The sequence below is a fragment of the Alosa sapidissima genome, chromosome 5, assembly GCF_018492685.1.
Source record: "Alosa sapidissima isolate fAloSap1 chromosome 5, fAloSap1.pri, whole genome shotgun sequence".
Classification (NCBI taxonomy): Eukaryota; Metazoa; Chordata; class Actinopteri; order Clupeiformes; family Clupeidae; genus Alosa; species Alosa sapidissima.
This window is the reverse complement of record NC_055961.1, coordinates 35,424,807-35,449,806: the sequence shown is the minus strand read 5'-3', so window position 1 is coordinate 35,449,806 and position 25,000 is coordinate 35,424,807. Positions and strand designations below refer to the sequence as shown.

The 25,000-nt window shown below is 46.9% G+C and overlaps 1 protein-coding gene across 3 annotated transcripts in view; it reads left to right on the top strand.

Moving 5' to 3' along the window:
* The window catches only part of abr (ABR activator of RhoGEF and GTPase), a 145,579-nt gene that overhangs the window by 22,759 nt on the left and 97,820 nt on the right, over positions 1 to 25,000 (top strand). Inside the window, exon 1 of one of the 3 annotated variants that reach the window (XM_042091148.1) lies at positions 2,976 to 3,487. The exons of 1 other annotated variant lie outside the window; for it this stretch is intronic. In XM_042091148.1, the coding sequence (XP_041947082.1) occupies positions 3,427 to 3,487 (61 nt within the window). In that variant the 5' untranslated portion in view covers positions 2,976 to 3,426. Of the gene's footprint in view, positions 1 to 2,975; positions 3,488 to 21,122; positions 21,215 to 25,000 lie in introns of those variants that run through there. One more of the 3 variants, XM_042091149.1, reaches the window with a different exon arrangement.

Here is a 25,000-nt window from a genome sequence, read left to right as displayed (position 1 = left end):
TGTCACATCAAATAGTCTCCCAAAGGTTCACGGCCTCTGATGCCCTCTCACATATGTAAGGGTTAGCGGAAATGGCAGGAGTGATGCACACACACACACACACACACACACACACACACACACACACACACACACACACGTCTTCCTCTGGCAGAGCTGTGCTGACATGGAGTGCGGAAGCCGCAGCCAGCGTCCCAGATCTCAGACAAAGGAGCTGCTTTCCTCCTGCCGATTCATTTTTGATGAGCAGCCACTTGTCTCCAGGCTGAAGAGAGCTCCGAGGGCCTTTGTCTCTCTCTCTCTCTCTCTCTCTCTCTGTTTCTTCTGCCCGCTCCACCCCACCCCTCCACATTGGCTGCTCTCTGACAGTGTGTTTGTGTGTGTGTGTGTGTGTGTGTGTGTGTGTGTGTGTGTGTGTGTGTGTGTGTGTGTTGGTCTCCAGTGTATGCATTAGCATTATATCCAGCCACTTGTATGTATTCACAGTAAGAAATTCAGAGTGAGACTGACAAGAGAGTGGACGTGATCTGTGCCCTGAGGTGCATTCAGAATGGATTGTTCAATGGATTTCCGCTTAGACTGACCTGACACACACACACACACACACACACACACACACACAAACAGTGTGCATGAACCTCCAGTTTTAATTGCTGATACGCAGTTGTTTTAGAGTGACCTGGCTGGATCAGTTGGCTGATTGTGTGTGTGTGTGTGTGTGTGTGTGTGTCCGGGTGTGCATGTATGTACTGTATGTAATGTGTTGCTATTCGCTTCCAGCTGCCACATTAATCAGCTCCTTTGTGGGCGGACAAAGAGGCGTGCGGGCCCCTCTCAGTGGACTGCCAGGGGATCCTCCTCGAGCTTTGTCTCCTAATTGAGGTTCTGCTGCCCGGGTTCCCCCTCTGCTGAAGGGTAGATGGGGTGGGGTGGGGTGGGAGAGGGTGTTTTTATTTGAGGGGGTGGGGTAGGGGTTGAAGATCTGGGGTTGGTTGGTTGGGGGATATTTTTGTTGCCCGGAGCGTGATGCGTGAATTTCACCCTCATTCTGATACCCCCCCCCCCCCCCCTCCACGCGGGCTAATTGGAATATTTATCAGGCAGGAGAGGAAGTGGTTGTAAACACTGATTTTCCCCTCGTGTTTCTTTCATGATCTTGACAGATCTGCCTTGCGGAACAAGGCAGAAACGCAGAGAGCGGGGAAATGCTAATTAAAACAACCCCTAATGAAACAGACAGCTGAGAGAGATAACCAAAAAATAATAAAGCAGCAAGATTTATTGACTTGCTCAACGAATTAATGACTTTCAGTCCAGTTTGTCTTATTCTCAGCAATAATATCCTAATGATGGTTTTTGTGGGTGCATTTAGTTAATGGGAATGTTGTGGTTTCGAGGTATGAACGATGCTTTGGATACTTTGCTGCCCTGAAATTGCATTTAAACCCTGTGATGGTATTTTCTGCCAGGAAAGTAAACAATGGAAGCAAGAAGAAGAAGGAAAAAAAACAACAGCAAATAAAAAACGGCAAACATAAATGCCTGGAGTTCATGGAAGCCCTTAGGTGGAGGCATCATTGTTGCACCATTGTATGGCCTTTATATTATGAAGACTACTGTAGGTCTAGGGGTCCAGTATCTTCAGGGGATGGAGCAGGGAGTGTTGTTTTTCTTTCTCTTTGTGGAGAGGGGAGCCTGGGCTCTGTGGGAGACCCTCGCCGTGGGCAACGTCACCAGACACAGGCTGCCTCCGTTGGACTCCCTCCCCACTCTCCCCCCACCTCGCCGGGCAGCATGGGAGGGCTGTGAGCTGCCATGTTTTGCATTCCTCCGAAAACATGAACAGGGGTCAGTGAGGAAGATATGGCTTGTTGCCACGAGAAACACGCAGCTAGGGGGAGATGACAGGACCCATCTGTCCCAGTCCTGTGCACCCGTTCCTCTCACACCTGCTCTACAGCCTTCAGACCTTCTTTCTTTCTTTTGTTCTTTCCTTCCTTCTTTTTTCCCTTCTTCCCTTCTTTCTTTGTGACCTTCTCCATTCCTTCCTCTTGTTTCTCTCTCCTGCTGCATCTGTTCTTTCATTCACCTCTCCACTCTTCGGTGATCAAAACATATCCCACCCTTTCATCTGCTTGCTTGTGTCACGTACGGCCACATGATCTGAGAGCTCTCACATTTTGCCCCATGGCTCCACTTTCATGCCTAAATATCTCCTCCTCTATGGCATGGTTTTGTCATCACACACACACACACACACACACACACACACACACACACACACACACACACAGAGAGAGAGAGAGAAACGTTATTATAATAAGACTATATTCAAGATACAAGAATCTTGATTTTTTTCTGTTGGCTCTGTTGTCTTATCTGACTTCCTTTCTCCTCTGCATTCTATTTGTTCCCTTATTATATTATATTCCCTGATTTCTGCTCCCAAACCAACCTTTCCGAATAGGCCTGCAGCTGACTGGCAGAGAGGCCAGATTCCTCCTCTTGTGTGGCCAATATATTGAGAAAGAGGGCTAAACATGTGGATGAAGGATGAGCGAGAAGGGGGGTGTTTTGAGGGAGAGATGGGTGGGTAGGGAGTAAGAGAGTATCACTCCAGAGCCTATACCCCTCTTGAGAGCACTGCTAATGTAGCATCAGAGAGAGAGAGAGAGAGAGAGAGAGATGAATGAGTAAAAGAGGACAGAGCAACAAAACGGACCACAAGAACAGGAAAGAGAAGACAGCGCTGTGGAGTTATTGTATTTTTGATCACTTTTTTTAGGTAGGCTATCTTTTAAGATATTTCTGAACCTGGGCACAGAAAACGAAGGAGCCGTCTAACATCGTTCCTAGACCTTTGATTTTATAACAAGGAGGACTAGAACGCAAATCTTCAATAAAGGGGAGAACTAATAAAAGGACATAAACAGCGTAAGAAAGCCAGCGTGAAAGATTGTCAGAGGGAGAGAGAGAGAGAGTGAAAAGACCGGGAGTGAGGGAAGGAGAGAGCAAGCGCGCGGGGGAGAGGGAGTGCTTTCCCTTGCCTAGCAACGGTTGGCTGTGTGCAAGAGGCTTCAGCCTGTTGTCTTGTAGCAGCGCGCGCAAGTGACTGCTGTGCGTGTGTGTATGTGGAAGACGCCGTTAGGAACCGAGGACAGCTCCTGCGCACTCCTCTCCTTTCAATCTCGTCTAGCCCGCGCCACCCCAGGTGGCTTTCTCCTCTTGTCGTGCTCTGAGATGACAGCCTCTCTTCATCCGTGAAAAAAGCATAGAAGGAGCTGGAGAGCTCAAAGATAGAAGGAGCCAGCGAGAGACTGAGCAAGAGCCAGACCCAGAAAGGGAAAGCGAGTAGCGGAGAAGTAACGAGAGGAAAAAGGGGGACGCGTTAACGGAACGACCCTGGAGGAAGCGCCAGGATCCGGGATGGAGCACTTGAGCACACGGGGTCTGCCCAGGCTCTCGTGGATCGACACTCTTTACAGCAGTACGTATACGTTTATATTCGTTTCTCTGGACCACTCCATCGTGTTTTCTCTCTCTTACGCCCTTCTCTCATTCACCGAGACGAATGTCTAATCACCTTATGAGCAGAGTATTTGACACAGTCAGGGCGCGGGGTCTGGGCAAAGATTTGTGTATGAAGAGTGGATGGTGGCTGGATTTGTGTCGCTGAGGATTTATGTTTTTGTGTGTTTTTCCTTGTTTTTTTAAATTGCTGTATGTGTTTTTGCACTGAGGGGGAAGTGTGTTTTTGTCTATGTCTGAGCATAAATATTTGATCGCTGTATGTTTGTTTTGTTTGAGGACAGTTGCCCCCTTGTTGATGTCCAAGCTTGTGTTGATCACTTTAGGTAATCCGACTATGTAACATGAAATCCATCTGCTTGAACATTGTTTTCCATCCGAGTGGAATTCAGGAATGATCTCTGTTTGTCCCAGATTTGTCCCAGTTTCAATCTATTGAAGCACAACACAAGGAAATTGTGGCTGTGGGCAGGTTTTGTATACAGTGTGCCCTCTGACTTGACTGCCACCGGCTGTTTACTTGCTTATGAGCAGTGATGTCATCCTGATAGCAAAAAGGCACCTGCTGTGGAGTGTGTTAGGATGGAGCATGGTGGGGTAGGTGTTGGGTGGGTGTGCAGTTCAGTTGGTCTCACTGGAAGGTTTGGTTACGTAAAGAGAGTTGTGTAGGCACACATGAAAGGAAAGAACCAGTAGGTCTGATTATGCTGGTAAATGAAATATGGTGTGAATAATTTATTCTCTAAAACCAATACACATTAATAATAAGCTTTCCTTTCCTTAACTTCAGCACTCCGGAATCCCTGCTAAAATGATCTCACTCTTTCAGTGTTGTCTTCTACCACCTCAGCAGTGGGACCGGTGCTGTGCTTGGAGTCTAGTCATAGGGAACCTGGATTATGTAACAGTCTGTTTATTTATTTGTTTGTGCGTTGTATCAGAATTCGTTTCAGTGTTGATTTGTTGAAAGGGAGGGAGAGTTTGAGTGAGAGTCAGTGAGAGAGGGAGGGGTAATAGGCAGGCGCTACTTGACTGTGGGTGTTGGGAGAGGGGGCAGTATGACTGTGCCCTGCCATATTGTCCGGGGCAAATGGGTTTACGGAGCGAAACATCTGTTAGGACCACTAATGCCATTTGTCTGCTTTTTGATGACTTTATTGGTGGAACGGCCGAGTGCTCAGCAAAAATCACTCAGAGAGAGAGAGAGAGAGAGAGAGAGAGAAGCTTAACTGAGCCCATCTGTTGATGCTAGCACAAAAATACACATGAACTCCTAGCCTATTCAATGTATTATGTAATTGATCATTAATTGTTGCTTGCAACAGGAATAGCTTTTTTGATCAGGTTCTGTTTTTAATTTTATAGCTTGTGTAACCCAAAATGTTTAGAAAATGTAGAGACAATAAAAAATGTATGAGCTCTATTAAAAATAGATGCACCGCCATACACAACAAAAGATGTTCCTTTTGGATGCTGTAGCCGTGCTACATCCAGGCAGGCCAAAGTCAATATTGGAGAGTGTTTATTGATATTGAAACTGTAAAGTAGTGACTCCTCTTTGTGTTGGTCACATGTCATAGAACACTTATATCTATATCTGGCAGAAGCAGTCGCTTTTTATAGCTTATATGTGTTATTGAACACTAGCAGAAGCACACCTCTATTTCCAGTTATAGTACTATCATTTCACCATTCAGTTCCTAAAAGAAAGTAGGAGAGAGGCCGCACTATGCATATATACTCTTTTATTTGCACATACGCGTTTCGGCGTGTGCCAACGCGTATGTGCAAATAAAAGAGTATATATGCATAGTGCGGCCTCTCTCCTATTTTCTTTTATGTATAACTATCCAGGCCAGCACTCTTAAAGTTTAAAAATAGACAAATTGAGTGAAGCCTGCTCCTATCCTCACTGACCCATCAGTTCCTCCCACATGTTCATCTTTCTTTGCTTTTGTCCAGTGCATTCTTTTTGGACAGGGCAGCTAAGAGTGTTGTGTGCTCGTTGTTGTCTTAAAGTGTTGGACCGCTAAAGGAGATACAGTATAACAGCCAATCTATGGCTTGGCTACTGGACGTACCACTAATACATTGTAATGGGTGTGATGTGTGGATGCCCTCAGGTCTGTGTGAAAAGGACAAAGCATTTTGTGTGCTTTGCATCTTATTTTAACAGCCCTTTTCCATAGGCCAGACATCAGCATTGCTGTGTACACACTATGTTGGTTTAGATTAGACACCTACTGTATGCTTCAAGCTACTAATATGGACAAAGGCTTATTTTTAAATAATATAAACTCACCACCCGACTGACCAGTGAAATACACACACTGTATCCCTCTGTCCCTCCTGGTAGGGATGATACTGCACACCTCTCCATGGATGTTCCATACACCCCAAAGACAAGCCACATGTCATATGGAGAACAGTGTTAGACACACACACACACACAAACACACACACACTCTCTCTCTCTCTCTCTCTCTTTCTCTCTCTCTCTCTCTCTCTCTCATGTCTCATCTGTGTCTTGGTATCCGGAGGCCCCACCCCCACCCTCTCGTCTTTGTTAGGTTGCCTCTCCAGCTGAAGTCCAAGTGCTTTTTTTGCCCCGCCGCCTGGCGCACTTCCCCATTACTCATCCGCTCACTTCTCTCTGATGTTCTCTCTAGTAACACCCCCTGGTCTCCGCGTCTTTCAGCTAAGCACACGCAGAGCACATAGCCACACAAAGGCTCTTGGCATGCAGTAAGCCATGCATGTATATGCAGAACTAAAACTATTCCCCCCCGTCGTCATAGTGATGGTGGTGATGGTCACATGACTATGGGTGAGAAGCATGCAGAGGTTGGTTATGTAAGAAGGGATTTCAGCAGTGGAGACCACCACCACCACCACCCCTAGTCCCCCGTCGCTGGATAATCCTGCTGAATGGTGTGGCAGCTGACTGGGATTTTTTGCAGCTTTGGGAGGCCAGGGATTAGCGCGCCGTGCATCCATGATGGTAGACGGAAGGCCAGACACATGCGGAGGTGTCAGATGTTGCCCCACAGGCCCCTAATCTGGTGATGCGGGGATGCTCAGAACCGTGTTTATTTGGAATGCGATTTCTTGTTTTGGTGCGATGTTAATTGTTTTTGGATGCTTTGTAAAATGCACTCAGACGCACACACACACACGCACACACACACACACACACACACACACACACACACACACACACACACACACACACACACACAGACTAAATGTAAATGTGTGATGCAGTTATGAAACATACTTGAGGATAAACTCTCATACACACATCACATGGTTATGGCACATATGGCCTCACTTTGGAGTCATGAGGCATGGTAGCCCGCGGCACAGTCGCCTCTTTCTTGCCTGCAGCAGAAATTACAGGGCACCCACCACCTGCCCGCGTTTGGCTGCGTTGAGCTTTCAGCTCTGAGACAGCTTATGCAAGTGGGACAGAGGAACTGAGTTCTGTGTATGAGCACACGTGAAAAAAGACTCAAGCACAAGTTCTTCTGAGCTCGTAGGGGCCGTGAAATTAACAACGCTTTGGCTCATTACTGGGAAATTCACTGCCTAAATTTTGAAGATAATCAACTGCTTTAAGTGCAACAACACACTTCAAGCTATTAGATTTAAATAATCATGTAGGCTCAAGTATTCTAAATGAAAATACTCCATTATAGCCTCACATGTTTTGTGTGATGGTGATGTAATCACTGCTCTTTCTCTGATGTGGTGTTTTTCACTTTGATTGCTTTCACCGAAACGGCAATCAGCGCAGAGCTCGGGGAAACGGCACGGCAGGACAGCCCAGATCAGCACGCTCATCAGTCTGCAGCTTCTCTCTTTGCCCCGTGTTATTGATTTCACAAGAGGGATTTCCTGCACGCGCCATCCTCTGCTTGAAAGTGGTCAGAGATAAAGTCCTACTTTAAATGTAAAAATCTTTGAGTATAAACAAAAGTTTATGAAGGGGGTAAATTTGCCACTGGATTGCAAGCACCTCAAATTATGCACCTTTCAGTAAATACTAGATTAACATATTTTAGCAGGTTTACTTTCTTTTTTGTCGTATTACCCACATAACAAATTAACAGGAAAACACAAGATGTATACCAACAATAGTAAACTATTACTAAACCACATGGCCTACAATAAAGTATCCTGGTCAAATCAGTTCCTATCGAGGGTAATTTGAGTACCCAGAAGTTCGCATCATATTGCGGGTGACTTTGTAGTTCTTTAGAGCCCTATTTCTACTAGCCCTGTTGTCTGTACCACGTCCATTACGGACACTATCATCACGATTACCACTGCAACCTCCAAGCTATGTTGGGCAGAGAGACGCACCGTGAGTATCACTGTCAATAGACCATAGATCATAATCTCCAAAAGGATATTCTCCTTCAGAATCAGAATAGGTGAATAACATAGCCAACCTAACACTTCATCACACGTGAACATTTTTCAACATTTGGTGTAGGCCTATTTCTGCTTCAATTTGTGCAAAACTATGGCCTGCATCGCTTCCGCGTCATTACAAATGCACGTCGGTCTTTGTGTTTCTCGCGTTTAATACAAGTATTTCCTGAAAACTTTGTGCAGCGATTTTGGGTTTGAATCAAGCTCTGGATGTCTAGCACATAGTGGAGCAGAGTACAAACCGATTCGCCACCGTACTTGGATCTATCGTCTATTTTAATCAGTATTGTTGTTTGTCGCAATTAAAAATAGCCTCAAGGGCCGGATTACATTATTATTTTGACATACGTCACGGGCCGGAATTGGGCCGGACGCGGGCCGGATTTGGCCCGTGGGCCGGGTGTTTAAAACCCCTGCCTTAGTGACAAGGACTCTGAGCAGTAAGTGTAGGAGGCCAGATCAATGGTCTCTGTGGCTTGTAGTCTTCGTTTTCAGGCCCATCAATCAGGGCGTATGAGCTCATAGACAGCCAAGCAGAGAAAGGTTGGTGTCTCAGGCGCCCTGGCGTGGTGCCCTCATACAGGACTCCTGCCCCAGACGCCCACCCCTGGATTTACAATGAGATGTTAATCACCAGTGCTGGACTGCACATCAAGGGCCCCTGACCAGCATTAGTGAGCCATTTGTTTTGAGAAAAGCAAGACATTAAACTGGGGTATATGTTTGGCAAATGAAGTCAGGGATTCTTTTGGTGTTGACTGCACTGGAACATAAAAGCTCTTTTGTAGCTTTGCTGAAATTAGTAAGTGGATTTATCGATGCTCTCACTCCCACCTCCTACTGGAAACTCCAAAGGCGCCTTTGTCCGTCCTGATTTCTACATCTGCACCTGTGTGGCCGGACCGATCACTCACAACATTCACTTGTTCTCCGAGACGTTCTGCTCACAGTTGGCGGTGTCTATTTCAGACTCTCTCTCTCTCTCTCTCTCTCTCTCTCTCTCTCTCTCTCTCTCTCTCTCTCTCTCTCTCTCTCTGCACTTTTCTCTCTTTTCCCTTTCGTGTAAGCCTCCCATTTTCCTGTGTAACTATGGGAACAGAGGCAATGGGAGAGATCCGCGCTGCTCTCAGCTCAGGACGTAGCTTACGTAGCACAAACACACAGTTAGCTCGGACAAGACAGACGACGGACCATTACGTAATGGCAGTGCCTCGATGACCGCAGAAACCCTATCCATTACAAACCATATTCTTCTTCCTGTGATTTGCATGCTCTGGCCTGGAGCGCTCGGATTATTTTGGAAGAGAGCATGAGTTATGTAAGCTCTACCAGGGTAATATCTGTGGTGAATTTCCCAAATTGGCAGTGATCTCGCCTACAGTTTTTTTTTTTTTTTTTTTTTGTGGAGCGTAGGAGAGGGAGAGAGAACGAGAGGGCACAGAGAGACGGGGTCGTTGAGTGCATCTGCATCCGTACAGGCGAGCGAGTGAGGGTGAGGGTGTTTGTGTGCGCCTCTTCTCTGTGAAGCCCTGAAGTCAGAGTTTTGTGGGTAATTTATCAGCTGTTTGTTGTGATGGCCCACCTGCTACAGACTGACTCATTAGTATTCTGCTGCAGCGGGGCCAGAATAGGTGTCTCTTAAAGAAAAAGTCACTGCAGTGAAGATATCAGCCTGGGGAACATCTCTCTATAGCTGTAGTACACTGCAGTATGTACACACACCACACACACACACACACACGTTGGCACACAGGCATATGTGCACAAACACTATATAAGCTACTTTAAAAAATATATAGAATTTTTGCACTTACCAGTCAGTGTACCACCAGACGTTTCAGAAATGAAGTGTACATTTTGAAGGCACTTCTTAAAGGCTTACTCATTCACAGCATCTACGCAAGATACATCACCTTAGATTGACATATACATAGTGGTACACTGAGAATTTGTTAATGAAAATGTGCTGTCAGTGTGTAAGGTAGCTGGCAGGCAATGTAAAATGTTGGGGGGCATTATCTGCATCCTGTGTTTGTACTCTGTCAACATTTCCTGGTTCCCTACTCAAGCCACAAGCCAATTCTTTAGCAAAATGGATATTATTGGGTGCAATTATTCCTCTGGAGGTTGTCCCAGTCATTCAAATGTTCCATCTCAAGCCTTTGTTTGCGTCTGTGCACATTTTTCTGTGAGGGTAGGAAATGTGCAGTGTCATGTGATCGCTTCGGTGGTGATGCTAAGCAGGGCTTGCATAGCTCGGGGCGCTGAGATGAGAAACGGTCTTATACCACACTCCGCTCCGCTCCGCTCTCAGGGTGCTTCATACAGAGTGCAGTTCAGCTAGCGTAACTCACACTACGCAGACGGCTCCCCGAGAGAGTGTGTCTCAGAGAACACTGCTTTTATTCGTGTGTGATTGATGAAGTCCTGACGATCCTCCTCCTCCTCCTCCTCCTCCTCCTCCTCCTCCTGTCTCTCTCTGGGTCATCTCACACGTCCTGGAGTAGAGACTGTCACTGCACTGCACGTTGTAGATGATCTATGTAATTTAACATCACGCCAGGTGGCATATAGCTGTGATGAAGGTGACACAAAGGCTGGAATTGTTTTGTGTCTCCCCTCCTGCTGTGCATTCTGGGACAGATGAAGATGATTAAGGCAGGTCACTCAACGAAAGCCTTCAGACAGTGACAGGAGTTCTGTGGAGGTGATGACTAGAATACTACTGGAAGGCATTAACTGCACCAAAGAGTAAACTTTATGCAGAGAGATGGTAGCTTACACATGCACTGATCTCATTAGGGTCATTCCTTCAGCAAGAATCTGTATTTGAGAGAGAAGTTTGTAAAAACTGTTTAAGTGATGCAATTGCACAAATGAGTCTACCCTTCAGTGTGGTATGCACATTTGAAATAACATTAAATCAGGAACACTGATGAAGTGGAGATACAAGGAGTGTCTCACAGTGGGTGTGGGGAGGTACCTCAGAACATTCCGTGGAGATTATCATGACTAACTTTGTGTTAGTTTGGGGGATTTCCACTGCCGATCAGACAGATGGTGATAATGGCCAATCAGAGACCTGAAACAAATCAAACAAAGGAGATGTGTTATCAGCAAACACTAAAACTGGAGATTTCGTTTAACAAAATAACCATTTCCAATGACCTAAATAAGAGTTGCACATAGAAAGGGAGGTATTTATAAATCCCAGGGTTTGTGTGGACGGGTTCTTAGTTTCCCTCCTCTTCTTGTACCCATGGTTTGTGTGTGTTTGTGACCGTGGGCTCTTGGGACGCCTGTCTGTGCCAGTTTGTATCACGGCTGTCGTCACAGACTCCTTGTCCACCGAGGGCTTGGCAGTGCTCTCCAGTGGCCGACAGGCTCTTCTCTCGGCCTGGTAACTGGAGCCCCCCTGCCTCTCCCAGCGAGGAGTGGACCAAGGAGTGCACGACACACACACACACACACACACTCACCAGCCAGGCTACGCCAATGGGTTCCTTGCTCTTGTTTACATTGGAGTCGAAGTCAGCGTGTGATTAAGCATGCAGGGCAGAGGAGCGAAAAAGGATCAGGAGAAAGAGAGAGAGAGGAGAGCGGGAGATAGATAGATAGAGAGATAGATAGATAGAGAAGATGGAAGGAAGAGGGAGTGAAAAGGAAAGAGCAGGGTTTCCATTAGAAGGGTGGCTTTGAGGCACTTAGAGCCTCGATGCACAAGGCAATTTTTTTAAGCAACTGGAACAGGCAGTCTGCCTTGTAGATGCACATGGGCTGAGGATGGGAAATGGGTCAGGACGGGAAACACAGGACAACAGAGGAGCGTTTGTTTCATTTGAACCAAAAAATATGACCGGTGATGTACACTGGTGAGCAGCCTTTCAGCACTACCCTATACTAGACGAGCTTTTGAGTAGCCTGGGTAATAACAGTAAAAGCCAGCGTGGCCACTTTACAATCTGGGACGTGCATTATTTTATGCTATCTGAACACCGTGTGATCCATTATCCCTCACATAGCATGCTCACCTGCTAGAATAATTCAAGTTTAAGTGTGCTTATTGTGTGCTAGAATTTGTGTGTGCCATTTGTTGGGTTGAAGAGTTTCCAATGGCTTCCAACAGGAAATTGCTTGCGGGACTTGCATGGTAGTCTCTGCCCTTGGAAGACAGTAGAGAGGCATGAAATGCAGAGTGCTTTTGAGAGAGAGAAAAGCTGCATACAGAAATGAAATATGAAGTATTTTCAAGAATAAAGTGGTTTCTGTTCAAACTGAAGGCATGTGTGGAAACAGTATCTCTATATATAGTGACTGTGTCCCCACTTATCCCTCTGTCAGGCCACAGTGGCTGAACTCGTCGGAACAGTAAGAGCCGTTTCACGTGTTTTCCCCTTCACCAGCTCTGACACGAGGATTCAACAGATGGACGCCGCTCCCTGAGGGATGAAGACATTGCATGCTGATATCTTTTTTTTTCTCAGAATGTTTTTCTGTGATCCCGTCTCACTGTGTGGTGGGGAGAGATGCTTAAGTCGCAAGCTTGTGAGCATTTTTTGGAAATGTATTTGAAGTATACTCCGAACCGCTCAGAATTGAGAGATTCAGATGCACAGTGGGATCATAGAGTTGGCTCCTCTGACTGAATGGTGTCCGTGAGGCTGATGTAGGGGAGAGATGGTGTCCGTGAGGCTGATGTAGGGGAGAGATGGTGTCCGTGAGGCTGGTGTAGGGGAGAGATGGTGTCCGTGAAGCTGATGTAGGGGAGAGATGGTGTCCGTGAGGCTGGTGAAGGGAGAGATGGGAAGAGCTTATCCCTATCAGTATTACCAGCCAGAGGAGCTGACAGCAAGAGTGATGAGATGACAGCCTCAAGAAGTTGGGTTATTTAGTGTTGGATAATTGTGTGTGTGTGTGTGTGTGTGTGTGTGTGTGTGTGTGTGTGTGTGTGTGTGTGTGTGTGTGTGCACTGGGAGGTTAAGGGGATTGCTTATGAAGTTTGTTGGTGTGTCATGTTTGGGATGCGCTGTCTGTCCACACTGATGCCTCCGGTGGGTTGGCACAGTCAGGTGTTTGATTGACGTAATTGCCAGGTTGTTTATGGCTGCTGTCAATCATCTGTTTCAGTTCAGCATCTGTGTAATGCACAAGACTAAAACCGTGCAGTATGTTGTTTTTCGCCCAGGCACTGTAATCCAGTCATGAACTCTGTGCATTTTTGATACAGCCTCCCCACTGTTGCTTTGTGTTTTTTAGTTCTATTTTGACATTTTCTCTTTGGCGCTAATGCATGTGATGCCTTCACGGGCACCGTAGGCTCATGCGTCAGGCCTGATTCAAAGTGATGGTGCTATATTTGCGGTGAGCAGCATGATGTGGGAGAGCACTCTCCGCGGTTACGTAACACTCCCACACAATCTCCCTGACTCCCCAGCCAGGCCTCAGACCTCGGTCCTCCTGTGGGGACGTGTGGTCATGGCGTGCCTGAGGTCGACTCCCTCCGCCCCTGCCCTGACTAACGAACATCAGCGCCTGCTCTTGGCGACGCAAACAGGATTCTGACCATCGAGCTGATTTCCACCAGTCATGATGCCCAGACTGAATCAGAGGTCTTTTAGCTGTACATTTAGTGGAGCCAATCTGCCGCTATGAGTGATTATAGTCACTGCCATTTGGGTTTAGACGCTTGGAGCCTCTGCTTTCTAATTGTGTGTAGACATGTTTCATTCCCTTGTAATCAAGTTAATTAAATCTCGGTAATTGAGGGCCCTCTGAAATGCGTAGACTCTCCTCCCTTCATGAATTATACAGGTCATGGCAGGTGACGCACCTTGACGGTCATTATTTCATTTCACGAAAGTAATGGATCTCAGTGTTTTTTTTTTTTTTTCTCAGCAGCTGCTAAATGCTTTAGTGATTCTATCCATCCAGGGTCAAGACTCTTCATTTGCCCAATTCTGAACGTGGCTGTGAGACGTCACATTCATTAGAAGGACAAATATTTTTATGTTCCATCCATAGAATCCTGTCCTTGCATCACATCAGGATAATGTGAAGGTGCTTGTGTGCATTCTGGTGTACATTTAACTCCTTCCACTGTCTTTCTCTTTGCCCACTTTTGTCTGCCTCAGTGACCCTAGTCCATGTAATCACTGAACAGTTAGCCAGCAGCTTCCAGGGGGATTGGGCTAATTAGAATGTATAGAGAGTGAGGTGCCATGGTAACGGGACGAGGCCGGGGGCGTTTATGATGTATGCGCGCGGTGGCATTTGAGCGCGCCGGCTCTTATCTCTCCCCGCAGGCCGAGGGGCCGAACAGCTCCATCAGATCCACACCACGGGCCTGTCATTTCCTCCGCTTTGTTCCCACCCGCCCGGCAAACAGCCCTGCCTGCTCACCGCGTCCCATTGTGAGGGTGACGAGCTGTGTCTCCTCTTTTGTGCACTCGTGAGTGCGTAGGTGGGAGAGATCTTTGTGTTTTTCTTTTTGTCCTCCACTATTTTCGGTGGGGGGGTGGGGGGAGGATGATGTTCCTTTAAGAATATTATCACTATATAATTAGGGCGGAGGTTGTCTTAATATGTGGCAAGAGGGTTCTGTGTGAAGGTTTTGCATGCTGTCACTGTGTTCAGCAAAGCAGCAAGATGCTTCCACTACTCTCTGATCTCAGCTCAGTACCCCCGCCCCTCCATTGTGAAAAAAATAAGCCAGGCCTTTTATCTCCAAGCCTCTGGATTGATTATGGTCGTATTTGGATCTTGAGATGGCGTCTGCATTAATATCAGGCTGCTCCCCAACCTCCCAGTGGTGAAGCATGGCTCATTAGCCCATGAGCTCGAGCCCCTTGTTGGCCGGCTAGGGCTCAGGGCTCAGGTGGTGTGTAGTCAGCCACGCATTTGTGAGTTAAGTGGGGACTACGGCAGGCTGTTGACCTTTTTGGAAGCAGCAAACTTCATTTTAAGCACCATGCGCCAAGTACATTTAATGCTGCTTTTTCATGCCCCCCCCAACACACACACACACACAGACACACAAAAACAGACACACACACACTTCCAGATAGTGCGGCTCCCTTGAAATCTCAACTGAAGCTCTACAGCGTTACAGTAGTATTTAAGCCTCATCAATAGACAATGGCTTCACCTTTAAATGCTGTCAGATGCTGAAAGGCCAGGCAGCATTTACGCTGGTGTGTTGACCTTAACCCTTTTGTGCACCATTTGTCCTTGTGGCCAAATCTGTGAGTATTGCTAACATAAAAGGAAGTTCAGCAGCTGTGTTATGGGGTTTTTGACTGTTTTCGCAGCAGTCGATTTTAATCCCGACTGTTTTTAGTCAGTCCAGCTCAAGCTTTCATTTTTAGCCTCTTTCATCCCCACCCCCTGATTGTGCTATAAATACAAACTGTGCTTGATTACCTTCAGGCCAGTCACTTGCTCCACTCCTCTTAAGTGAAGGGTGTGAGAGGAAACCAATTGCACTGCGTTTAAAGAAGGCAACAAACCTGTGTGTAGATGGTTCCTGTAGAATAGTGTTAACCTGTGTGTGTGTGTGTGTGTGTGTGTGTGTGTGTGTGTGTGTGTGTGTGTGTGTGTGTGTGAGCGCGCGCGCGAGAGAGAGAGAGAGCACTGAAGCATAAATAACAGTTGAAATCCTCCTCTGTCTCTCCAGGATGCTGCCTGCTCTCTATTTGGCCGAACACAGCACCTGTCCACAATAGTTTAGCTGTGAATGTGTGACGGAGACTCAGGGCTTTCTCTGTGTTGCAGCAGCTGACCTTCTAAATAGCAGCCACTGGCACATTGCACAGGGTTTGTGTGAGAGAGAAATTTCCAATTTAATGCTCAGGTGGTAATGGTAATTGGAATTCCATTCAGCGCTCCTTAGAATGAGGTAAGTGTGTGTGTGTCTGTATGTGTGTGCATAAGAACCCTTTATTAGGCAATCAGCTGAATCCATGTAGATTGGCTGATAGGAATATGTCAGTGTTCATATGGTTGGGGGAGGATGTGTGCATGAGAGTCTCTCTCATATGCATGTAGTTACCGCAGCAGGAAAATAATAATTTAATTCACAAACACTTCATGCACTCACACATTGACAGAGAAAGAGAAAGAGAGAGAGAGAGAGAGAGAGAGAGAGAGAGAGGAAAACACGTGACTGGGTGTGTGCCTCGGTTCCTTACATGGCAGGTCCGCGGGGTTGCTCGTTGTGTTATTGATTTGTGCAGAAGTGGCGATGGATCTTTTCAGACGCTCCCTTGGGATTGGCCATCAGACCATTACTCTCTGTTTCGACCAGCAGAAGGACATTGCTCTGTGGCCGCCCGGCTCATTGGGAGCCTCACCACTGCACTGATGAATACCTGGAGCCCAAGATGTGATTACATACGTGAGCTTGTGGAGTCATATTTCTCCTTGCTTGTTTTCGTTGGCCCACCCCCCCCCCCCACACCCCTACAGTAGTGTCGTGTGATTAATCTCCCCAGCCCGCCGGCGTCACGTGAGTGCCATCTCTGATTGGTGAAGGCTGGAGGTGCGCATACGGTGGAGCTGGTGTCGCTAGTCGGCGGCCCAAACTGCCACCTCTCCAGTGTAAGTGACATCCCCAAAGAAACAACAGCCTAGCCAGGCACGGAGCAGCACAGCCCCTTCCTTGACCTGTTCACCACATGAGGTGCCACCCAACATCAGGGACGTCTCAGCACACTTCCTCCCAGCAGTCTGAGAGAAGGCTAATCCACCCTGATCAAAAGCTGAAGCCTTCCTCTTCCTCTCTCTCCCTTTCTTTTTCTCTCTCTCTCTCTCTTTCTATCTCTCACTTTGTTTTTTCTTTGGCAAGGAGTCTGAAATTTGTTCCGCCTGTTTTCTTTAAACTTCCTCCTTCCATAAGGAATTTACAGCCAGCGAAGGTTACATAATGTCTTTGAGTGCCAGAGAACGGCATTGAAAAGTGCTGAGAAAGGAGGTCTTGTTTGTCTTCCTACTTCCTCTCTGCTTCCCCCTCCTCCTACTCTCTGCCTCCACCACGCTGTGTTCCTCTGCCAGCCTCTGCTTCATCACACAAGTGCTGAGGTCCCTTTGCTGGGTGTTATGTGTCCACTGTGTTGCCTGTTATTTGTCCAAAAATGGAGGGGGAACAGCAAAACTGCAAGTCAGTGTGACAAAGTTTCGGGCTCATCAGTAAGATGATGCTGATGCTGGTTTTTCACCAGCTACTGTCTCCCTTACTGTTTCATCGTGCTCATGCCAGCAAGGGTTTGGTTTCCTGCACACATTCGGTGTGTGAGAGACCTGGAGATCTCGAGAGGCCTCATCTCCTCAGCCAGAGACCCCTTCACTCATCTTGCGACCCTTTGACTCTGCTGCTATTTGTTGCTCGTAGCAGAAGAGGGGATGATTGCTCCAAACAAAGCAAGTTAGCCATACTGTATGCTCTACAGTAGTGAGAGTGCTACAGAGGGCTGCCAGAGGCTACTGTAATGCTCCCCACTCTACTTCTCTCATGGATAGCATTGAGGTTAGATGCAGGCAGTGATTTTTAATTGTCATTTAAATTCTTTACTCAAGATCAGAATTAGCATGTATCAGTGTCATGGGTTGTTTATTTTTATCAGGTTTTGTTTTTGTTTTTGTTTACATTTTCTCCACTCTAAATAAGCATTTAGCTTCTAGCAGAGATTGTATAGAGCGTGCCCCCCTCCAACTCCGCCCCCTCCAGTTCCCATGGTGATGCTCCCTCACACATCTCCGTTGCGTGGCCTGTCTCCTCCCTGGCAGGCGGGTAATTAACCCCCTCGATTGCATTAGCCAAACATTTCCCCACTCTAATGGCACCTTCACGGCTCCACGGGAGAGGGAGGAGGGGGACGGACAGAGGCTGCGGGCTCTCTGTCTCTCTCTCTATCTATCTATCTATCTATCTATCTATCTATCTATCTATCTCTCTCTCTCTATCTATCTATCTATCTATCTCTCTCTCTATCTATCTATCTATCTATCTATCTATCTATCTCTCTCCCTCTCTCTCTCTCTCTCTCTCTCTCTCTCTATCTATCTATCTATCTATCTATCTATCTATCTATCTATCTATCTATCTATCTATCTCTCTCCCTATCTATCTATCTCTCTCTCTCTATCTCTCTATCTATCTATCTATTCCTCTTTCCCCTGTTCTCTCTCTCTCTTGGACTCTGTTCTCACACCCCTGCCAAGACTGGCAGCTGACGCCATCAGGAGCCGTGACGGGCCCCACCTGATGCCAGGCGAAGTGGACGCAACATGGGGGGTGGCCGAGGGGACTTAGGCGGAGAAGGCCCTGGCACTGTCTGACACCTACGCAGGCCCTGATTTTTTATAGCTTCATGTTGTGACTGACCGTATTCCGACCCGCATTAGTGTTATGAGTTGAAGGCCCTAGATAGGATGGTGAGTGGGTGGATGGATGGGTGGTTAACTATTTGGCATTAAGAGATTGGGCTGACTCAGAGCTCTCAAAGCGATGTGACAGCCAAAATCATCTGTCAAACCTGTTTGTTTAACAGCAGCAGGTTTCTAATGGCTAAAAATTGCGTAATGATGCATAAATAGAAACTCATTAGTGTCCTTGAGCTATTTTTACATGCGATGTCTTTTGATGACTTGGAGGCTAAAAAAGAATATTCTGACTAGCACAACCTGTATTCTAACGCGACTAGGTCGAAGCGGGGGTGTTGATTTGCTGCATATGTTTGGCAATTCCAGAAGACTGCGTCTGCTTAGAACGTGACTCTTTGGAAAGTCAAGTGCTCTGCACACCAAGCCTGTGACTCACATCCAACTCATTTGTGAGAAGATTGACGTTTAGCCGCAAATAGAACCAAAGTCATTGACGACAGCCGTCACTAACATTCCAGAAGTAATTCTGCAGTGGATGCCAGTTGTCATGGCAGCCCAGGCTCCCTACCATGACACTTTCTCCTCTGGCTTTGACATTGCTAAAGGCATCAGTGGCGTGATGGAAGCTGGCAGGAGGCTTTTGAAGTCTAAGCATGCGAGGCTGCACTGCACGTCACCATCACCACTGGCCAACACACAGTTCCCCCGTAGGCCTGGGTTACACAACGACGTCGAGCAGGACTGCCCTCGCCTGGTTCAGTTCCTACTCTGTGACACAGCGTTCTGACTCGGGGAGCAGAACATCAGGAGATTGAGCAAAAACGGAACGGACAGGATGTTTCAGTGACTGGGAGGGAATTTAAGCTGTGATGAATGACGCTAAGGACTGAAGATGTGCACTGATAGATTAGTGTGACACTCAAAGCACAGAACACAGGGGGGTTCATTTGTGTCGTGTATTGCTCGTGAAGTCCCAGGGGTCCTGACCTGTGTGCATGTGCTGCTGACCGAGGCAAGATCCCCTCACAGGCTTGACATTTAAAAGCCGTTTTTTATATAAGCGATGAAAACCTGTTGTGGTTTGCAAATCGCGGGTGGATGTGCTCTTGCCAAACACGTAGACTCTTGTTTACGTCCAGAAAATGAATCTGACATGTCAAGACATGGAGTCTAAAGGGACTCTTTACTCAAAAACAGCCTGGTCACGTTTTAAAGTTAATTCTCTTTGACGGCCATTTGGCAAAGATACTACATAAACAAAAGTGAACGGAATACTGATTACCTCCATAATGTAATCAAGTGAGTTATGATGTTTTGTTTTGGACAGGGAAGGGTAGGAAGGACCTTCGCGTCTCTGACAGTAACCGAATGCTCCCAGCAGAGGTTCACAGTACTTTCTCTCACAACAAGTCTCTTTCTCTCACTCCTGGACTCATACCAGCAGACAGGGTTTTAAAGTCCTAGTGCACAGTTATTTTGCTCCTTTGCCGTGCACGCCATGAGTTATTGACCTCATTTTGTTATTGCGGCAGAAAGATGCAGCATCACAGGCCCGTTTGGAACCAAATGTACTCAAAGTGCCGGCTGCTCGATCGCACCAAAGTGGCAGATTTACGCATCCTGCTTGACGATACGTCAGCAAGTGGCACAGGCAGCTGACAGGAGCCTTTTCTTTTCTTTTTTTTTGCAACGTGGAGACGTCGATGGCCAGGGCGGACACGCACAAGATTGATGCTGCAGCTGGAGTGTGACGGAACGGCAGAGAAACTCACTCTGTCTGCCTTCTGGGCCGGTGTTGGGGGGTGGGGAGGGTGGTGGGGGGTCTCTGATCTGATTATCTGGATTATCAGCCAATTGCATCGATTAAAAGCTTCATGGCTCGCCAGAGGCCAAAGGCACCCAGAACAGATGAAGCTTTTGATTGGGCCAGAGTGACGTGGCCCTCTGTAGGAAGGAGTCAGGGCTCTTGGTGATGGATTTAAACTAAAGACGTTTCACAGGGTTGGATTGGGTATCTATCCTAGCCATTTTTCTGCTCCATGTAATTTCCCACAATTACTATACCAACAATATGACGAATGTCACCATGCAGGTGTGTGTGTGTGTGTGTGTGTGTGTGTGTGTGCGCATTTGTATTTTTTGTTTGTGTGCAGGCCAGGGTGTATGTTTGTGTGAATGTATTCATGTTAACTTGGCTTGCCTATTTCCTTAATTTTTAAAAGCGTACCATAATTACTGGATCTGTTGAGTTTCTAGATCTCCATGGTAACACACAAAGGCAGTACTGTTGGTCATTCAAAGCAGAGGGGGCATAAATAAACAAGCAGCATACTGCAATATCTGGACTAGGACTTCTCTCTTCCTGTTGACAGGGAATTTAATGTAAACCAGCTACATGTGTATATTACAATGTATATAGTATTATTAAAATCATTGAATGAGATATCCATGGAAATAGAATGTGTGTGTGTGTGTGTGTGTGTGTGTGTGTGTGTGTTGTCTCTGTGGCAAGGTGTTATTTGTGAGGCTTTGTGAGGCCTGCTGAGTACCCCATGTTGCTGTCGGTGCTCTAGCTCATCTTATCGCCATTGCTTTGAATCCAAATTTGAATTTATTTGAATGGCGACCTTTACAAAGAGATACCATAGGTTAGTTCCGCCAGACTTTCCGTCTGAGTTTGTGTGTGTGTGTGTGTGTGTGTGTGTGTGCGTGTGTGTGTTTTGTGAGCTCTCTCACCTTTTTTCTTTGACATGCTGAAGACGGGACGTGCTGTTTTCACTGTGCTGTTCATGAAGGTGAAGCTCACGCGGGCATCGCATGGCTTTCTTTTTCGAGGCCGCTTGTGTCCTCCGCTCTCTGGTGTCACATCAGGGTAAGACCTCCAAAGAGTGTGTGTGTGTGTGTGTGTGTGTGTGTTCTGTGTCTATTTATAACAGTACTGTATAGCAAATACAATAATAAAAAATAATAAAATAGTACAATAATAAAAATAGAATAGCAAAAAGAAGCACTACTGTAGCAACAGAAATAGTTTGTGTTTACAACTCTGCTATCTACTATTTGTGTGGGAAATTATTTAGAACGACATTTTGCCATGGACAAACCGGAGCATATCATGTCTATTGTTCACAGAAGCTCAGCCATGAATATGTGCTTTTTGTAGAGTTTGTGGGCCTCTTTTCCTCTGCCATTTGAACAAAAGTCAGCGCACTGAGCTGAGTGGGTGAGCATGCCGATGGCCCCAGGCGCTCGGGCATGTGGGAGATGGAGCGCAGCGCACTGAGGCGTCCGCTGAAGGAGCAGAGAGGACCAAAAGGATTGGGCTCTGTGTGTGTGTGTGTCTGTCTGTGTGTGTGTGTTTGGGGGGGGGGGGGGGGCATTACTGGAAACGCGTTAGTCAACACGAGTCGTCATCGTCCTTTACTTCCTTTTCTGTTTGCTTGCTTATTGGGATCCTCTAGTCTAAACAAGGACACACAGAGTTACTGTACTCATCTTCCTGATTTACCTGTTTATCTTTGTATCTCAATTTGATGTTCATTTTATCATGTGTACAACAGGACATGATGTTTCTCTCCGGTCGTCTCACTTGAGCCCTTAGTTAAGTTTCCTGCCACAGTTGATAAAAAATGGATTTTCGTCAAAGATTTAGTTTTAAGCCCAGTTAGACAGCCTCGGAGCATGTCAGGATTCAAAGTGTGCCTGATGCGAATATCGGAATGGAATGGTGTCATATGCTTTTATTATTTAGGAGATAAGTCTCTGACACAGAGGCATCTCATGCCTGAGTGCGTGCAGCAGAAAAGAGCTGGGGCTCAAGTCAAGACAGCGGTGCCCAATGCCTGGGTGCATTAGACATTTAACACCTCATTGACTCAGCAGAGCCATAGAATGTCTTCAGTTAATGTTGAAGTTCTTAAAGACAAATGTGATTATATTTCGTTGTTAGTAGCCTGTTGCAATTGAAATCTGTCGGTTTATGGTTTCATTTTGTCAGGGCAAGCTAGTACTATAGGTGTAGTTCCGTTTATTTTTAGCAAGATACTTTCTCTAGCCTGACGTCGTCATACTCAAGTTCTAGTCAGAATATGAGTCTGATACTGCTCCATTGGGATGCGATTATGGGCCAACCGATACAGGGGGTGAATCCTGTAGGGAGAACACCTGAACCATCCTTCTTCTCCACAATTGCCTTAACATTGGGGTCGTTTTTTTAACGTTATTAGACTGTCAATATCTTTTACAACAGATGCAGTGGCGAAATCTAAATGTCTACCATAGCAACAGTGTTTTTGTTAGGGAGAACCGGGATGAATGAAACACTTTCTAATTGAACGTCATTTACAAAGGCATCATACCATACTGAAAGCTAATATTTTGTCACTAGCAACCTACAGTATCTGTTCTCTCTCAAACACAGTTGCATTTTCAGCTCTAAACAAATCCGTTCAGGAGTTCTTCTGGTCTGAACAGCTCTGGTTCGGGCATAGTCGCTCCACAACGGAACAAGTCCAGACCAAATTTCCCGACCTCAAATGTTGTGGGCGGGGCTAAGTTCGGCTAGCATCCAGGCTATACTTCCTCTGCACTTCAGTTCCAAATAACCTCGATCAGTAATCCTCTCTGTTTTTACTGGTACTCCATTGTGAGCAGCTGAATAGGCTGAGCCACTGTGAATGTGGGAAACATCTATGCTGGCAATTAGTTACTTCCCCTTTGTGTTTGTTTACGAGAGCTGCGTATAACACCTCCACTCGTGCTGATGGTGTGATCAGATGCTCTGTGGCAGGTGCGTGCTGGTCTCCTCTCCGCACCAGACGGCTGTTGACCCAGCCAATGCTGAGTCTTGCGCTTGGGTCCTCCTGCCATCCCTGACATCTGCTCTCACAGTAATCGGCCGTCACACACACACACACACAATACACACTTATCTACACATATAAAGACATTTGTGGACTTACACAAGCAAACAACCTTAAATGTACATGTACACACACATCTATCCAAAACACTGATGACGCACGTGAGCTAGAGTTGGTGTGTTGAAGGCCCTGATGTGTAACAGAACGCTGCAGGCTCTTCTCTGTGTCCCCGAAAGCCTACTGGCCTACATCTCAACCTCCACTGTGCCTAACCGCGCGGGCACGCTCCTCTCCCTGGGCACCTCCACTGTGCCCAACCGCGCGGGCACGCTCCTCTCCCTGGGCACCTCCACTGTGCCCAACCGCGCGGGCACGCTCCTCTCCCTGGGCACCTCCACCGCTGCCATGCACTATTCATGAGACACACACTGACTCCACTCGCTCGCTTGCAGCCAGGTGCCAGGAGTCAAACGCTGTCCAATCTGAGGGTGTGGAGAAGATGTTATGTTATGTCACCGCACTTAGTTGGTTAATGATTGTAAAATGTATTGCATGTTTACACGGGAGAGATGTTTTTATTGTTCCACATTACGCATTCAAGCCTACTGCTGCCCCACCCCCGCCTACCTCCTGTAAAGACACACCAGTGCATAATAGTAATTAGTTGATTATTGCACGCCACTGAAGGACCTCCTGCCGCCCAGACGCCACGCTAACCACACGGCTGTGTTTTTTACAGCTTTCAATATCCACCGCCGTCAAAATGAAAACATCAAAATAAAATGCAGCCTACAGCAAGAATGAAATCAGTGTAGAAATGACAGATTTATGCAGCAATATGAAACACTGGTAATAAATAAAGGCTTTATAGTTTCAATAAGGTGTGATATAAAATCATGTTTTTCCCTTCCAGTCTTTGTCTAGAAGTGTGTGTGTGTGTGTGTGTGTGTGTGTTTCGACAAGCCCACATGGCATGTACTGGCTGTCTGTCATTTGCCTTCAAGGTTTCTGTCATATGGGGAGATAGATGTCCATACTTGACTGTGTCATGTGTAGGCGTGTGTGTGTGTATGGGGGTGTTTGGGGACATACTTGTCTGCCATTGCCAGTTTCCCCTAGCTGACTGACAGGTGGGGGGGTTCACACGCTTTTTCCATGTTGTCGCTGGTCGTCATGGTAACAGGGCCCGGAGGTGCCATGGCAACAGACGGTGTGGCACCGCCCCCGAGGGCCTGTTGTTTGTCAGGCCGGCGCTCACGGGGGAGTGCAGCCTGAGTCACAGCCACAGTCCCAGATTTGCCCCTTTTAATTAAGCCCGTGGCCACTGAATCAACTCCACACCACGCTTTCAAGAGGGACCTAATGTGAGGAGAGAATTAATGAACAGATTTGCTCTCATGCCGGCACTGTCACTCACTCTCTCTCACTCTCACTAGCTGAGCAATTTTGCATGTGTATTTGTTTATTTGTGCTTGTGTTGTGTATATGTATATGTGTGCTCGGATGTGCACAAATGTCAGTAATGTGTGAACAGGGCCCAGCGTACAGTACACCATGTCGAGAGCTTTCACAGTGAAGTCACAGCTGTAGACAGACATGTCGCTCTACTCCGGCATGTCTTCCGTTGGCCTAGTCCGCTGTGTGTCGTCTGCCCACGGCTTTCCCACTGGGCCCCCTCCTGTGCCCTTTAGAGTGCCCGCCACACTGCCCACACCTCTCAGTGGAAGCCGCTGCGCTCACCTGCTCCTGTGTGGGTGGGGACGATGCGGGTTTTATATGTGGTCTGCTCTTGTCCT